Source organism: Hemitrygon akajei, chromosome 11 (assembly GCF_048418815.1).
Source record: "Hemitrygon akajei chromosome 11, sHemAka1.3, whole genome shotgun sequence".
NCBI classification, from domain to species: domain Eukaryota; kingdom Metazoa; phylum Chordata; class Chondrichthyes; order Myliobatiformes; family Dasyatidae; genus Hemitrygon; species Hemitrygon akajei.
Genome location: NC_133134.1, coordinates 68865908 through 68883391, shown reverse-complemented (window position 1 = coordinate 68883391; position 17484 = coordinate 68865908). Strand labels below are relative to the sequence as shown.

Genomic DNA, 17484 nt, shown 5'->3' with positions numbered 1-17484 from the left:
TAATGATGTCTGCCTCACCAGCCTATAAATTCCTGGCTTATTTTTAGAGCTTTTATTAAATAGCGGAACAACATTAGCTATCCTCCAATCCTCTGGTAACTCACTTGTGCTAATGAGGTGCTAATATCTCTGCTAGGGCCCCTGCAATTTCTGCACTTGCATCTCGTGGGGTCTGAGGGAAAACCTTGTCAGGCCCTGGGGATTTATCTACCCTGATTTGCCTCAAGACAGCAAACACTTTGTAATCTATACAGGGTCCATGACCTTGCTGCTGCTTTGCCTATTATAGACTCTGTTTCTGTCTCCTGATTAAATACAGATGCAAGAAATCTCCCCCATCACTTTTGGTTCCATGCAAAGATTACCATACCGATCTTCTGGAGAACCAATTTTCTCCCTTGCACTTTTGCTCTTAACATATCTGTAGAATCCCCTAGGTTTCTCCTTCACCCTGCCTGCTAGGCCGACCTCATGCCTTCTTTTAGCCCTCCTGATTTCTTTCTTAAGTGTTCTCTTGCATTTCTTGTACTCCATAAGCACATCATTTGTTCCTACTTGCTTATACCTGCTATGTACCCTTTTTTCCTTAACCAGGGCCTTGGGAAAACAAAGCATCCCTAAACCTGTCATTTTACCTTTTATTCTGAAAGGCATGTACAGTCGACTTTCACTAATCCAACTACCTGTAATCCAGTTCCTTCGATAATCTAGCACTGATTTCAAATTTTCCACGCAACTGTAATTTCAAATTTCCTGGGCCACTGTACCAATTTGCTGGACATTCTTTTTGGTTGCACTAGATCTGTTCACGTGTTGGCACGCTCTTATAAGTGCAGACAGGCGATTCCTGCTTGTTTTCCTACAATTATGGCCTCAGTGAGTAAAGGAAATGCACCTCATGCTGTGAAGCAAAAACACCGCACATTATCCATTAAAGCTAAGGTTGACCTCTTGAAAAAACTGGACAGTGGTGTATCGGTGAAAAGTTTGTGTGAGTGTTACAACATTGGCTCTTCCACAGTGCACAATTTAAAGAAACAGAAAGAATAACTGCTACATTTTTTTGCTGATAGTGGCTCACAGAAGCAGATGTGCATAAGAAAAACAATGAAAGATGGAAGAAGTTCGGAACTAGATAAAGTGCTGATAACGTGGTTTAATCTTTATGTAAGTGAAGGTGTTGAACTATCTGGAGATATGGTGAAGGAACAAGCAAAAGTGTTTCATGAAGAACTAGGACTAGATTATGAGTGTGACTACAGTGAAGGCTGGCTTCATCGGTTCAAGTAGCGTCATGGCTTACAGTCTCGTGCAGTGTGTGCAGTGTGCGGTGAAAAACATTCAGCAGACAGGGAAGCAGCAGCAGAGTTTGTTGACGAGTTTGCCAAGTTAGTCTTCGATGGGAAATTAAGCCCCGACCAGGTGTACAATGTTGTGCCAGTTTCAGCACCAGTTCCTGATGTTTCACTCATTTTTCAAAATGAAGATGTTGATGATCCTGACAACCCCACACTTGCAGACATGAAACTTTGCCTGAAGGTATATTAAACATCTCACTTTAGAAGTGAAAGTGATCAACTGTTCTGTACAAGTTAATTCCTGCACATTTACCTGTACCCTTCATTTTATCTCTGCCTGTACAGTATATTAAAATGTTATTAAAATTTCACTCGTTACTCATTTAATATTTCTGTTTCATTATTATCTCACTTGTACTGATATACATGATATTTTACAGGTATGATGAGGCAGTTAGCTATTGCTTAATGTGATCCTTCTGTAATTTGGCATTTTCACTAATCAGTCACTCCTCAGGAACCAGTGGTGCCGGATTAGTGAAGGTCGATGTGTATAAGCTTTGTACTCTCAAAATTTTACTTTTGAAGGCCTCCCACTCACCACATACGCCTTTGCCAGAAAACAGCCTGTCCCAATCCACACTTGCCAGATACTTTCTGATACCATCAAAATTGGCCTTTCTCCAAACTAGAATCTCACCCCGTGGACCAGTCCTATCTTTTTTGCATATTTACTTTGAAACTAATGGCATTATGATCACTGGATGCAGAGTTCCTCTACACAACCTTGTCATCTGCCCTGTCTCATTCCCTAATAGCAGATCAAGTATTGCACACTCTTCTCATTGGGACTTCTACATACTGATGAAAAAAACTTTTCTGAACACATTTGACAAATTCTGTCCCTGCTGGTCTATTTACAGTATGGGGTTCCCAGTTAGTGTGTGGAAAATTAAAATCACCTACCATAACAACCTTGTGTTTCGTGCAGCAGCCTGTGATCTCTACAGATTTGCTCCCCTAAATCCCATGGACTGCTGGGTGGCCTAGTAACGTAGTCTTACCTTCGTTATTCCTCAGTTCCACCCACAACATCTCACTAGGTGAGCTCTCCTGACTGAGCATGCTGTGACAGTATCCCTGATTATGAACACCACCCCTCCTCCTTTATCATGTCTAAAACAATGGAACCCTAGAATATTGAGCTGCCAGTCCTGCCCCTCCTACAACCAAGTCTCAGTAATGGCTACAATGTCACAATTTCATGCATTGATCCAAATTTTGAGCTCATCCACCTTTCCTGAGCTCAGAAATTAAGTCTCAGCATGTTCAACCTTTTGATTCCTGACTTTGTCCAACACCTCTCCAGAAAGTGTTTTGACATTCTGGTTCCCATCCCCCTGCAACACTGGTTTAAACTACCACCCCCCATGCAGCACTAGCAAACCTTCCCACTGGGATATTAGTCCTCAACCAATTCAGGTGTAAACCATCTCTTCTATACAGGTTCCACCTTCTGTGGAAGAGAGCTCAGTGACACCCTCCCTCCTACACCAACTTCTGAGCCACGTGTTAAACTGTATAATCTTCCTTTTTCAGATGTCACAGGTAGAGATTTTGAGATCACAATTCTAGAGGTCCTGCCCTTGAATTTAGCACCTAACTCCCGGAACTCCCTGTGCAGAACCATATCACTTGTCCTACCCATGTCATTGGTACCTACATGGACCATCACCCTTCCACTTAAGAATCTGAAGACTCGATCTAAGTTATCCTGCGAGGCAACATACCATCTGGGAATCTCATTCTCGTCCATAGAACCTCCAGTCAGTTCCCCTAACCAACTAATCCTCTAACACCACAGCTTGCTTCTTTTCCCCAATTCCCTTGAGTCACAGAACAAGACTCAGTGCCACAGACCTGACCACTGTGACTTTCCTCTGCTAGGTCATCCCCCCAACAGTACCTGTTGTTGAGGGGGTTGGCCACAGGGGTGCTCGGCACTGGCTGTCTAATCCCTTTCCCCTTCCTGACTATCAGTCTCCTGTGTCCTGCACCTTGGGCGTAACTTACTCTCTATACATCCTATTTATCACCCCCTCAGCCTCTTGAAAGAAACAGACTTCATCCAGTTCCAACTCCTTAACATGGAGTGTTAGAAGCTAAAACTAGATGCACTTCTCACAGTTGCAGTGGTCAGGTACACTGGAGGTCTTCCTGCCTCCCCACATCCTGCAAGAGGAGCTTTGCACTATCCTGCCTGGCATCTCCAATGTTCGAACTGAGCAGATATAAAGAAACGGGAAAAAAATCTACCTACAGCATTTTCACTTTCTCTCACTTAAGCCTCAAAGAGCTGAAGTCTCAAAATTCCCACTCCAACACTGTCCACTCCAGCAGAGTCTGCTCAGCTTGCCAATCAATCCTGATCGCTGATCGGCCGCTGCTCCAAACGCCAACCTGTCATGAGTTGATTGGCAACCCTGAGTGAGCTATGTCTTCTCATGCTTTGGATCTCTGATTAGTCGCTGCACAAAAAGTCTACAGGACTCCATTTGTGCAGTAGTCTACCACACAAAAATGCCAGAATTTCTCATCTGTATTTCAAGCATTGCTCTTCAGTTACTTGGAGATGTTGTTAGTTTATTACTGCACTGCAAGTAGCTTTAAGCACCTCCCCAGGACCCGGAGGAAATCATCCTGCTGGAACCTTTGGACATTAACAGGGACCCTCATGTTGATCACCTGCTAATGCAGGAAGCAGGTTATAAAGACAGGAATGGATTATTACTAGCAATAGATTGACGAATACAGAATAAACTTTGCGGCTGGAGTCTCTTCAACTCATACAAAGTGGAGACAGTGCTCTCTATACTTTGATTCAGCTGCAAGCTGCAGAATGACTGATGCTCTTGATTGCATCTGGTAAGACAGAGTTAGGGCTAGATGTGAACTTAAAAAGATAAGTTTCAAAAATCTTGGTTACGAAGTTAATATTGGGTCAGATGACAAAAGAGAAAAGAGCTATGTCACAGCAATTGCAGTGAAATGAAGGCACCCACCTCAAGTCAAATCTGACAGGGTAATGTGAGAATGATATGGCCTAAAGACCTTGTTCTGATGCAATGGTGGATATAAACGTACTGGATGCAGAAAGCAAACTACACATGAAATTGTCTTCCACATCGGCATCATGCTCATCCTCCCCATTTTCCCAAGTAACAAGAAGTTAAACTGGAATTGAGGTACAGCTCAAGTAAAGTGATAAAAGGTTAACGTAGCATGAGTCCCTGCAAAGAAATGAATACGTTCCATTCCAAAGTCTTAGGATGAAAGGTCATCAGCTGGCGTTACTGTGTCAAACCTGAAAGGAAGTATACCAAACTGACATTGCTAGCTCTTCCAAGTACTTAAGGGCAAGTTTTACCCAACCTACTAGCTCTTTTCACTGTATTTCCCTGCTCTCATAGGGAGAGGAGGTATGTATATAGATGTTGTATGAAGATTCAGTTACACTGACAGCATCCCCCTTTTACAACCAACTAAATCGCACCAAATAACTCTCCAAAAATGAACTTTTTATGCTACTTATTTTGGGATTGATCTTATGAATGATAGTTTATGAATTATAAGTTCATTAATTATAATTTCTTTTTGCTTAAAAGAGATCGCAAGCTCAAGTCAAGACACCCCTGCTAGTCTCAAATACTGCTTACCCGACGAAGACCACTATAACATCCTCATCTTCGTGTTCCTGGCAGCAAGTCTCTTCGTTGTTATATGTTTATTTCTGATACTGCTTGTTTACACTGTCAAAAGAAGAAATGTTTTCAGATGGGACACTGCTGCTTCCAGTCACAAGATGGGTCCCCGATCGGAAGGTCAGTAAGCTGCAGAGCAACTACATTGAAACTGGCAGATTTTGGCAGGCTGCTTTGTAGTGGGGTGGAAGGGAGTGCAGGTGTTGTAGGGGGTGCAACTTTGATCAGACAAACTCAAAAGACAAAATCAGCACAATTAAGTTGCCACCCTGTCAGGTGACAAACAACTTTCAGCTGGCCTGGGTTCGCTGTCCCGGATCAGCTGCCTGATAGAAAGGGCAGTGAAGTGAGGGTGGAGGAAGCAGGATGGCAAGTTTGGTGAGTGTTGCTGTCCTGTTCCAGGACTGCAGCAATGATAATATCACTGTCCCGATCCACACACGAGGTTGTTATGTTTTCAGAAGCCTGCACCCTGAGCCTAAAGGAATTAAATCCATAAACAATTAGCTTGAGAGATTCTCAATCTTGTTTTTAAAGTGCTTTGCCTGCTGGGAACAAATTAGCTGCCAGCCCACCATCTTGTCTCTTACAAAATTTTCACCATTCAAATGTTTTCAAATTTTACAATTTTCCCCAAAAGTTCCAAGACCGTAATGTGATGTAAATCCAATATATTGAATGGGGTTTCCTGAATTCTTCAAAAGGACAGGAGGCAAAGAGTGGAAATAAAGGGACCCTTTTCTGTTTGGCTGCTGGAGACCAGTGATGTTCCATGGAGGTCTGTCTTGGGACAGATTCTTTTTACGTTATACATTAATGATTTAGATGATAAAATTGATGGCTTTGTGACCACTTTTGTGGAAAATATGAAGATAGCAGGAGGGGCAGGTAGTGTTGAGGAAGCAGAAAGGCTGCAGAAGGATTTAGATTAGGAGAATGGGCAGAGGTAGCAGATGGAATAGTGTCAGTAAGTATCATGTATGGTCTTGCATTTTGGTCAAAGGAATAAAAGCATAGTCCGTTTTCTAAATGGGGAGACAATTCAAAATTCTGAGGCACAAAGGAATTTGGGAGTCCTTTTGCAGGATTCCCAAAAGGTTAATTTGTAGGTTGAATTGTTGATGAGAAAGGCGAATGCAATGTTAACATTCATTTCAAGAGAACAGAATATAAAAGCAAGGATGTAACGCTGAGGCTGTATAAGGCACTAATGAGGCCATATTGAGAGCAGTTTTGGGTCCCTTATTTAAGAAAGGATATGCTGACATTGGAGAGGTCATGAGAATGATTCTGGGAATGAAAGGGTTACTGTATGAGCAGCGATTGAAGGCTCTGGGTCTGTGCACACTAGAATTTAGAAGAATGTTGGGGTGGGGTATGTCATTGAAATCTATTGAATGTTGAAAGCCTTGATAAAATGGATATGAAGAGGATGTTCCCTTTGGTTGGGGTGTCTATGACCAGAGGGCACAACCTCAAAATAGAAGGATATCCATTTAGAACAGAGATGAGGAGAATTTGTTTTTTTAGCCAGAGGGCACCGAATCTGTGGAATTCATTGCCATAGGTGACTGTGGAGGCCAGATCACTGGATACATTTAAGGCAGAAGTTGATAGCTTCTTTATTAGTGAAAGGTTAGGGGGAGAAGGCAGGAGATTGGGACTGAGAGGGAAATGAATCAGCCATGATTCTGCAGAGCAGAATCAACGGCAAAGGCTTGGAGAGAAAGGTTATTCCCTTTTAGAGGTTAAATCAGCCTGAATAGATTACCATGCAACAGGAACTGAGAACAAGGAGGCACTTCTGCCACAATAGGTTGAGTTCCATGGCTTTCCTTCCATTTCTAATAATTATACCTGCTTAGATAATGCAGCATATAGATAGATAATGAAACAGCTCATGCTCACGTGCAACATATAAAATGGGTCAATGTGCCAAGTAATGACCAATTTTATTGAGTGTTTACCTACAATATTTGACATTCTACATCATTATCACTGACAAATCCTTGTTCAATACTATCCTGTGAACTGCATTGACCAGAAACTGAAGAGGAACAGCCACAAAATGTCTGCAACAGTCTGTTGGAAGCACTCTGCAGGTCAAGCAGCGTTAGTGGGAGCAAAGTAATTGTTGACATGTCCGGCCAGAGTCCGTGACAGGACTACATCACATGTCTGGTCAGAGCCTGTGACAGAATTACATCACCATTTCAGGTCAGAGTCTATGACAGGACTACATCACATGTCTGGTCAGAGCCTGTGACAGAATTACATCACCATTTCAGGTCAGAGTCTATGACAGGACTACATCACATGTCTGGTCAGAGCCTGCGACAGAATTACATCACCATTTCAGGTCAGAGTCCGTGACAGGACTACATCACATGTCTGGTCAGAGCCTGTGACAGAATTACATCACCATTTCAAGTCAGAGTCTGTGACAGGATTACATCACGATATCCGGTCAGAATCTGTGACAGGATTACATCACCATTTCTTCCCACTGATGCCACTTGTCCTGCTGATCTTCAAGCAGATGATTTGTTGCTCCAGATTTCAGCATATGCATTTCTTGTGCCTCTACTTAGTTGCTGCAGTTAGCAGAGGATGGATAATGGAAATCCTACAAATACTTAATAACTATCAGTTTACTAAAAATCAACAGGTTGAACAACACAGAAATTGGCCTTTTGCCAGGTAGTGGCTGAGTTAATTAGATAAGTACAAACACAATGGAAGGGCTGGCTGTAATTAGAAGGATTAAAGTCAGTTGATGTAGAGGGCCTGTATTCCAGGATTACCGAAGGAAGATTATGAGAGTGGAGAAGCCTGTCAGAATATTCTACTCTTCGCTGCATTTGGCAAGTGGCAAATGGGCTACATTTGTTCAAGGTGAAAGGATAATTCAGTTTAACACTGATGATGCGCAAGGATATAGAAACAATAATCAAGGAAAAAATAATGGGTGCTCTGATTTATTAAGAAAAGTCAGAGCAGATTTGGAAAATAAGGTGTTTGTCTAACCTAACGAAGTGTTCTGATTAAGGAAAGCAATGTTGTGTACAAATACTTTAAGAAAGCATTTCACAAAATACCACATAAGGCTGGTTAACAAAACTGAAGTTCATGGATTAAGAGGACCAGATAGAAGCTCTGGTGTTTACTTGGAGACTGTATAAACAATGGCAGAGTGTAAAGTGTGTGCAGGGACAGAGGGAGATGGAGCTTCATTTGCTGTCTTTGAAAGGGTCTTGGCATATTGAGAGACATGAGGGCAAAGCATAATGCCAACCAAAATCCTACTTCCCTGCATTTGACCCATATCCCTCTAAAACTTTCTTCTTATCCATGTACCTTCCTCTATCCCACTTCAGGCAGCTCTTTCCAGATGCCCACCATCCGCTATGTGGAAAAATCTGCTCCCGATCCCAATTAAATAGTTCCCCTTTTAACTTAAATCCATATCCTCTAGTTTTACACTCCATTGCCTTGGAAAGGAGACTGAGTATCCATTTTATCTATGCCTCTCCTGATGTTATACACCTCTCTACGGTCGTCCGTCACCCGTAAGACAGGAGACAGGAGCACAATTAGACCATTCAGCCCATTGAGTCCACTCTGCCACCTCATCAGGGTTGTTCCCCGATCCCACTCAATCACCATATCCCTCGATGCCCTGACCAATCAGGAATCTATCAAATTCCACTTTAATTATACCCATGGACTTGGCCTCCACAGCAGCAGAGCATTCCACAGATTCACATCTCTTTGGCTAAAAAAAATCTTCCTTACTTCTGCCCTAAAAGGTCACCCCTCAATTTTGAGGCAGTATCCTTTAGTTCTGGAGACCCCCACCCGAGGAAACATCCTCTCCACGCTCCCTTTATCTTGTCTTTTCAACAATCTGTAGGTTGCAATGAAATTCACACATATTCTTCTAAATTCCAGTGAGTACAGGCCCAAAGCTGCCAAACACTCCTCGTCTTAACCCCTTCATTCCCAGAATCATCCTCACGAACCTCCTCTGGACTCTCCAATGACAACATATCCTTTCTGAGATATGGAGCCCAAAACTGTTGACAATTCTCCAAGTGCAGCCTGACTAGTATCTTATAGCTTCAGCATCATCTCCTTGCTTTTAAATTCTATTCTCCCTGAAACAAATGCCAACATTGTATTTGCCTTCTTTACCACAGACTTCAACCTGTAAATTAACCTTCTGAGAGTCTTGCAAAATGACTACTATTCCCTTTGCACCTCTGATGTTTGAATTTTCTCCCCATTTAGATAATACTCTGCACTATTGTTCATTTTACCAAAATGTATTATCATACATTTCCCAACACTGTATTCCATCTGCCACTTTTTTTTACTCATTCTTCCAATCTAAGTCCTGCAGCAATTGCATTGCTTCCTCAGCACTGCCTAACCCTCCACCTGTCTTCATATCATCCACAAACTTTGCCACAAAGCCATCAATTCCATTATCTAAATCATTGACAAGCAATGTGAAAAGTAGTGGTCTCAATACTGAGCCCCAATGAACACCACTAGTCACTGGCAGCCCACCAGAAAAGGCCCCTTTTATTCCCACTCACTGCCACCCATTCCTCTATCCATGCCAGTACATTTCCTGTAATACCATAGGATTTTATCTTGTTAAGTACTGTCATGTGTGGCACCTTATCAAATGCCTTCTGAAAATCTAAGTATATGACATCCACCGCCCCTCCTTTGTCTACCGTGCTTGTTACTTCCTTGAAGAACTCTTAACAGGTTTGGCAGGAAAAATTTCTCTTTACAGAAACCATGCTGACTTTGCCTTTTTTAATCATTAGTCTCCAAAATCTCATCCTTAATAATGAACTCTAACCTCAGCCACTGAGGTTAAGCTAACTGGCCTATAATTTCTTCTCTTTTATCTTCCTCCCTTCTTTAAGAGTGGAGTAACATTTGCAATTTTCCAGTCCTCTGGGACCATGCCAGAATCAAGTGATTTTTGAAAGGTCATGACCAATGCATCCATTATCTCTTCAGAAACCTCCTTCATGATTCTGGAATGTAGTCCATCTAGTTCAGGTGGCTTATCCACCTTAAGATCTTTCAGTTTTCCTAGCACTTTTTCCTTTGTAATAGCAATAGCACTCACTCCTGCTCCCTGACCCCCATGGACCTCTGGCACACTGCTAGTGTCTTCCACAGTGAAGACAGATGCAAAGTACCCATTAAGTTCATCTGCCATTTCTTTACTTCCATTACTAACTCACCAGCATCATTTTCCAGTGGTCCAAAATCAACTCTAACCTCCATTTTATTCTTTATATAACTGAAAATACTTGTAGTATCCTGCTTTATAGTATTGGCTAGTTTGCACTCATATTTTATCTTTTCCCTTCATATAGCTATTTTTGGTACCTTTTGTTGGATTTTTAAAAACTTCCCAATCATCCAACTTCCTATTCACCTTTGCTATACCTTATATGCCCTTTCCTTGGCTTTTATGCAGTCCTTAACTTCCCTTGTCAGCCATGGTTGCCTATCCCTGCCATTTGAGACTTCACTCCTGAGAAAACAGTTACAGCCTATCCAATTCTTCTCTAGCAGCTTCTCTAGTAGAGATACGTATTGCTTCAGAAAATTTTCATGGACACACTTAACAAATTCTGCCCCTTAGAATAATGGAGGTCCCAGTTAATATTAGGGAAGTTAAACTCTGATTCTAACAATCCTACAATTCCTACACTGTGAGGTCCCTACATGTTTGCCCCTTTAATTCTTACTATTTGAGAGTCTAAGTTCTACCTCATTGGATATCTCCCTCCAGGATCTTCTAAGTACAGTTTTAATGTCCTTCCTAATCCCCCCCTCTCTTATCTCAGCCTATCACACCAGAGACACCTGTATCCTGGAACACTGAGCTACTAGTCCCGTCCACCCCTCAACTGTGTTAAGCTATAACATCCCACTCCTATCTGCCCATCTATGCCCTGACTTCATCAGCCCACCTGTAAGGCTTCTTTTGTTAAAATAAATCCAATTTAATCCCTCAGTTCTACCTCACAACCTCTTATGCCCCACCCTGGCCTACCCACTGGATTTGGGTGCTATAACCTTTATATTTGCTCAGCCCGATCAACATCAGTGGGTCTGCAGTTGAGAGGGTGAGTAGTTTCAAGTTACTTGGTATACACATCACCAATGATTTCACCTGGACTGTACACACTGGCTTTGTGGCAAAAAGCACAGCAGTGTCTCTTCCACCTCAGGTGACTGAAGTTTGGTAAATCCTCAAGACCTTCTATAGGGGCACCATTGAAAGCATCCTGACTGGCTGTATCACTGCCTGGTTAGAACTTCACCAACCTTGATCGCTGGGAACTTCTGCGCATCTGTGGATGTGAACTTCCCTCCAGTGAGGACATTTTTAGCAGCAGGTGTAGAAAGGTCTGAAAGATCATTGGGGACACCAGCCACCCCGACCATAACCTGTTTCAGTGCTTCTGTCTGGCAAACGGTACCACAGCATTAAAGCCAGGACCAGCAGGCTACAGGACAGCAGCTTCCTACAAACCTTTAGACTTAAATTCACATGTCTGTACATTGCAATGGCGTCATAACGCAAAGATTTTTACTCCCTCATATCGTGGGATGGATGTAAGATTTTTAAATAAATTCTAATTCTAACTCTATCCTTCTTATCTGACACATGATCACTTTAGATCCAATCCTGCCTGCTAGTCTAATTTAAACCATCCTGAGTAGTTCTAGTAAATCTCCCTGTCAGGGTACTTGTCCCCCTCTTTTTCAAAAGCAACCCATTCCTCTTGTACTAGTCATCTTTGCCCTAATGGTCCAAGAAACTGAAACCATCCAACATGCACCAGTAGCTGAGCTACACATTTGTTTGCCCTGTTCTCCCATTCCTTCCTCTCACTAGTTGTCGGCACAGGAAGTGATCCAGCGAATACAAATCTAGAGGTGCTGCTTTTAACCTTTAACTCCTTATATTTGCTTTCAGGAACTCATCCTTTGCCAATGTTCACCATGTGGCTGCTCATTCTCATTGCCTTGATATTGTTCTGTAAAATGCACAAAGACATCCTTGATACTCGTACCCAAGAAGTAACATGCTCTTCTGGAATTCTGTTCACACCCACAAAATCTCAAATGTCCCCCTAACCATATCATTACATCTCTCCTGAACTCCACCCTCCCCTGCTGTGCACGAGACCTAGTCATGGTGCCAGAGACTTTGAAGTTCAAAGGAAATGTATTATCAAAGTCACCATTAACTACTCTGAGATTCAATTTCTTGTGGGCATTCACAGTAGAACAATGACAGAATCAATGAAAACCTACACACAAAGACCGACAAACAACCAATGTGCAAAAGACATGGCTGCTGCTGTCTCCCCCTCACCTGCAAAATATATGCGTGAATACAAGCCTTTTGGCCCATTCATTCCATGCTGACTATGTGCCCATTTAGCTAGTTCCAATTTCCTATCTTTGGCCCACATCCCTAAACCTAACTCTCCTGTACTTGTCCAAGTGCTTCTAAGATGTTACTATCATACCACTTCCTCTGGCAGCTTGTTCAAACGCTCACTACTATTAAAAGAAAGGTTGCCTTTCAGGTCGCTCTTAAATCTTTCCTCTCTCACTCTACCCTGGGGAAAGACGGTTATTATTCACAGTACGTATGCCTCTCAACATTTTACATGTTTCTATAAGGTTATCACTTATTCGCCTATGTTCCAAAGAATAAAGACCTACCCTGCCAAGCTCTCTCATCAACTCAGGTCCTCTCATCCTGGCAACATTCCTTTAAACATTTTTTGTACTCTGTTCTGTAACACAGCATTCCAGGTGTGGCCTCACCAACAACTTATACAACTGCAAGATAATGTGCCAACTCCAAAACTCTATGCCTTTCACCACCCTGTCTATCTGTGATGTCACTTGCAATGAACTATGCATTTCTACCCCTAGGCCCCTCTGTTCCAAAATGCCCTACCATTCATAGTACAAATGCTACACTGGTTTGATTTACTAAAACACCTCACCTCACATTTCTCTATTGAAATTCAGTTGCCACTCCAGAGCCACCTCCCTAACAGATCAAGACCCATGTAATCTACAATAACCTTCTGCACTATCAACAACTGCTCTTAATTTAATGTAATCTATTACCCACTCATTGAGCCTTATGCATTCACACCCATTTCATTCAAATAAATAACAAATAACAAAGACCGTAACACTAGTCACTCACCTCCAGTCCAAGAAACAACTTCCACCTCTATCCTCTGCTTCCTATGTCTCAGAATTCACATTATTAGCTTTCCATGGGATTTGGTCTTCCAGACCAGCTTGCCACATGGGACCTTATTACAGGTCTCGCTGAAGTCCAGGCAGACAACACTCACTGCCCTTGCTGGAAAAAATGTATGAATTTAAGAGGAAACTACATGGGTGCTCTAAAGTAATTGAGGCTAGTACATTAACGACATTTAAAAGGCAATAGAAAAAAATAGGAAATTAGGGGGATACAGGCCAAACAGAGGCAAATGGGAAAAGCTTAGATTGTAACCTTGGTTGGCATGAGCCAGTTGGGCCACAAACCTGTTCCTGTGCTGTACGACTCTATAGCTGGAATAAATGGATAGTATCCATGATAAACAATCTATGAGATTGTCATCTCATCAACCATTCCCTCCATTACAGATATTCCATGCTTCTTGATATCACCTCCTAGTGGCTTGCAAAAACAGCAAGCTCAGTGTACCACTCTCAGCTGCCTTCTCCATCAATGCATTGACATCCTGAACTACCTATCCCACTGCTATCTGGCTGTTCACTAAAACAACTCAGCAAATACCACATCCTGTTAGGGCAACTTGACTTTTCTAGCATCAGCTACATTTAACTTTGTTTAAAATGTTTTTTAAACATACAAACTGTTAGTTACAGAATACGTTATGTAGTAAGAGTTCAGTGTTGAAATCAAAAAAGTTATAATGTAGAGTAGTTACATTAATTCCAGTTGTTTTTGCAAGTTTCATAGTCTGTGTCAGAAATTGATTGAGAATGATAGTTGTCTGAGAGCAATACCAGAAAAAAATTTGCAGACTGCTGAGACCAAACAACGGGGCTCCCTTGACAAATAGAAAACTAAATTAATCCAGAACAGCAACCTCTCAGTATCTATCCACATCTTGGAGCAGTGACGGGATTGGCATTACCACAGAATGCAGCAATATTCCATTATCCATTAGGCTTGGAACTTTGGTGGAACTGAACCAGTAAATTTTCTGGTCCACCACCACCAAAGCTACTAGATGTTATTAACACTAACACCTTTTTAGCTCACTTTTAAGATGTTACAATAAATTTCCCAATGAACTAAATTTAGAGAGAACACAAGCAATAAGACCCAGGTCAGCTTAGAGTTTGGGTACCATCGGGGATCTGAATGGTCAGAAAGCAGATTATCAGAGCTCTGCTCTGGAGTGAATTTAGATAACAGTAGCCATTAAAGCACAGAACTGCTTCAGGCTGAGTCCTCCTCAGAGCTGTTTATCAAACACACGTTCCAATACAGTCAACACAAAGAAAAAGATACCATCAGAGCGGGACCTGGGGATTCAATTATCAGGCCAGTTGTGGCAACAAAGTGAGAGGTCCAGGAGGGGATTCAAGGAGTCAGGAGTGATATTAATAGGTTACTAACATTCGCAGTGTTAGAGGGTCTGCAAGAAAACAAGTTTAAAGTGTTAGAATGAAATTTAGTGGGGATGTGAAGTCAGAAGTGGGCTGTACTGAGGCCCTCCGGCACCCACACCTCAGTGTACTAGTATTAAGTTGAAAATATAACACATTTTCAGGAGGTTAATATTTGAATATGCGTGCCTCTCAAACCTTTACCCTGACTCGCCTCCAGAAGGGACAGCAGACTTCCACACTCCCATGTTGCTTGGGCTACACCGGAGGAGGGCAGGGCTGTAGCACCAGTTACTGGCCAATGAGATAGTGAGAACGGTGGGAGCGCAAAATAGCCCATATTATGCGGCGAGCAACCCAGCTCTGCCATCATCCCATGACTTCTGGCCCGGTTTGGCCACATTTTCTGCTGAGACGAAAACAAGGTTGAAAATGATTTGCAGAAATTATCAATATGCGGGATAGCATCGGGGATTTGGAAAGAAAGAGATTAAATAGAGTTAAGATATTGTCTATGTACATGTTAAAAGCAGCATCTCAGCACAGTAAATCTGTCCTATACTACAGACAGGGCCAACTCCTTTTCTTCAGACAAACTGCTGCAACGGGGCGTTGAAAAAGATGATCAGAACCAAAGCATCGCCTCCGATCCATCATCAGAGCCGTCGGAAACTTGCAGCTACTGCTTTTCGGAGCAGAGGATCGGCGGGAAAGAACGAAAGCTGTCGTCAAACCTGGGTATGGCCCATCCGTGTATGCAGATAGCGCCTGCCACCGACACACGAGCTCTACTCTCTGCCAGCGTCCCCCAAAACAAACCGTTTCAGATCATTTGCTCTCCCTCTCAACCCAGCACGAAGGAAGTAGAGAGCTTCCTAGAGAAGAGCCACCTCAAGTATTGAAGCTACCCGACAATAAATAGTAACCCCACTGCTTACGTTAGGCAACGAGAGTGATTGTGCATATTTCGCTGGGGTGGGGGTGGGAGTACAGGGCTTCAACGATTGCCCCAATTTACTGAAGGTAGTTTGATTGCTGCACTAGAGAAAACCTTTTTTTGGCAGATTACTGCTGTCGTCAACCACAGAACGGGTGAGAAGTAGTGGGGCCGTTATTTAAGGAAAGACTGTCCAGAGGAGGCTAACAAGGATTATCTCAGAATGAAAGAGCATTTGATGGCTGGAGTTTCGAAGAACGGGGGGGGGGTAATAACATTGAAACCTATCAAATATCGATAGAGTGGACGTGAGAAAAATGTTTCCAATAGTTTTGGGGGGGGGGGGAGAAGAGGGAGGAGTCTAGGACTAGGGGGAAAGGCTTCAGATGTCTCTTTAGAAATTCCTCAAGAGGAGGAATTTTGTTAGCCAGAGGGTGGTAAATCTGCAGAAGTCATTGCCAATAGCAACTGTGAGGGCAAGTCATTGGATACATTTAAAACAGAAACTGACAGTTTCTTGATTAGTGTGGGTGTCAAAGGTTACTGAGGGAAGACAGGAAAATGAGGTTAAGAGGCCAAGACAGAATGGCAGAGCAGACTTGATGGGCTGAATAGTTTTTTCCTACTGTCTTAAGGTCTTATAGTCAGGACTTGGACAAGACAATATTTTGGTTACCCAGGTTTGCATTTGCCACAGGCAGCTTTATGCCCTTTGATGAGCTGAATTTGAGAAGTGCAAATAAATGGGATAGGAGGAAATACCAGAAAAAGATAGGAAGGGGAAGAGAAGCTGGGCAATTCCTGCTGCTACTCATAACAATAAGTGAAAATTTAGGGGAGGGGGAGGGGGAAGAAGAGGACATTGACAACTATTCAAGTCTATTTTTTGGAAATTATATTTACATTCCACCAAGACTACAAATGGTAGATTCAATTGTATTCAGAAAGGGAGCTAGATTAAAAAGTTGAAAAGGCAAGTAGGGAAAGGAATTCAGAAGTGCTGGATTACTCTTTGAAAACAGTTTGGACTCTGCTGAACACAACCAGCACACCCTGCATAAACATGAAAATGGCTGTAATTGCTTATGAAATTTCCACAAAAAAGAGCCCACAACTTCAGGAATGTAAGAGAAGATGATAGAATGTCACTAGATCTAATATTAACACATGCACTATCAGCTAAGTAATCTACTGCACCTGCTGGATTATCCAAAGGTCTTTAACTTATGTAAAAATAAAACATTTTCAAATTAACTTTTGTGAGGCTGCTGAGAAAATGACTTGTTTGATTTTGGGAACTGCCCTAAAGGGCCCAAAAGAAACCAGAAAAAAACCTTAAGCCAAATGGGTTCATATATTAAGTATGTGAAACAAAGTTTAAGGCCAGTTAGCCTTACTTGGGTTGTGGAAGACTTTAAATCCATTAAAATGAGAAAAGACTAAAATATTTATACTTATAAGTATTTAGTTATGATGAATGTAATGGTTGATACAAAAACAGTCACAGGCATGATGTGTCGAAATACTGTGGATCTGTATGAGTATTACCAGTGAGGCTTGTGAAGCAAATTCTACACATGGAAATCAGAAAATGTAAAGCAAGCTAAATGTAAAACGATGTGCACTTTGAACTAATAAAAAAAGGCAAATATGATAGAGCTTTAAAGTGTGGACATAATGGAGATGAACTAAATCACAGGAACAGAAATGAACGATCCTTGCAATGTGGAGAAAAATAGTACCTCAAATCAGAAAAAATACT

The 17484-nt window shown here is 42.1% G+C and overlaps 1 protein-coding gene across 5 annotated transcripts in view; it reads left to right on the top strand.

Moving 5' to 3' along the window:
• Positions 1 to 16976, top strand: part of LOC140735683 (tumor necrosis factor receptor superfamily member 13B) — a 41686-nt gene extending 24710 nt beyond the window's left edge. For 4 of the 5 annotated variants that reach the window (XM_073061036.1, XM_073061034.1, XM_073061032.1 and 1 more), the window contains 2 exons: positions 4964 to 5179; positions 15353 to 16976. In XM_073061036.1, the coding sequence (XP_072917137.1) occupies positions 4964 to 5179; positions 15353 to 15687 (551 nt within the window). In that variant the 3' untranslated portion in view covers positions 15688 to 16976. The remainder of the gene's footprint in view (positions 1 to 4963; positions 5180 to 15352) is intronic. The other variant, XM_073061035.1, reaches the window with a different exon arrangement.
• Positions 16977 to 17484: the final 508 nt, after the last annotated feature.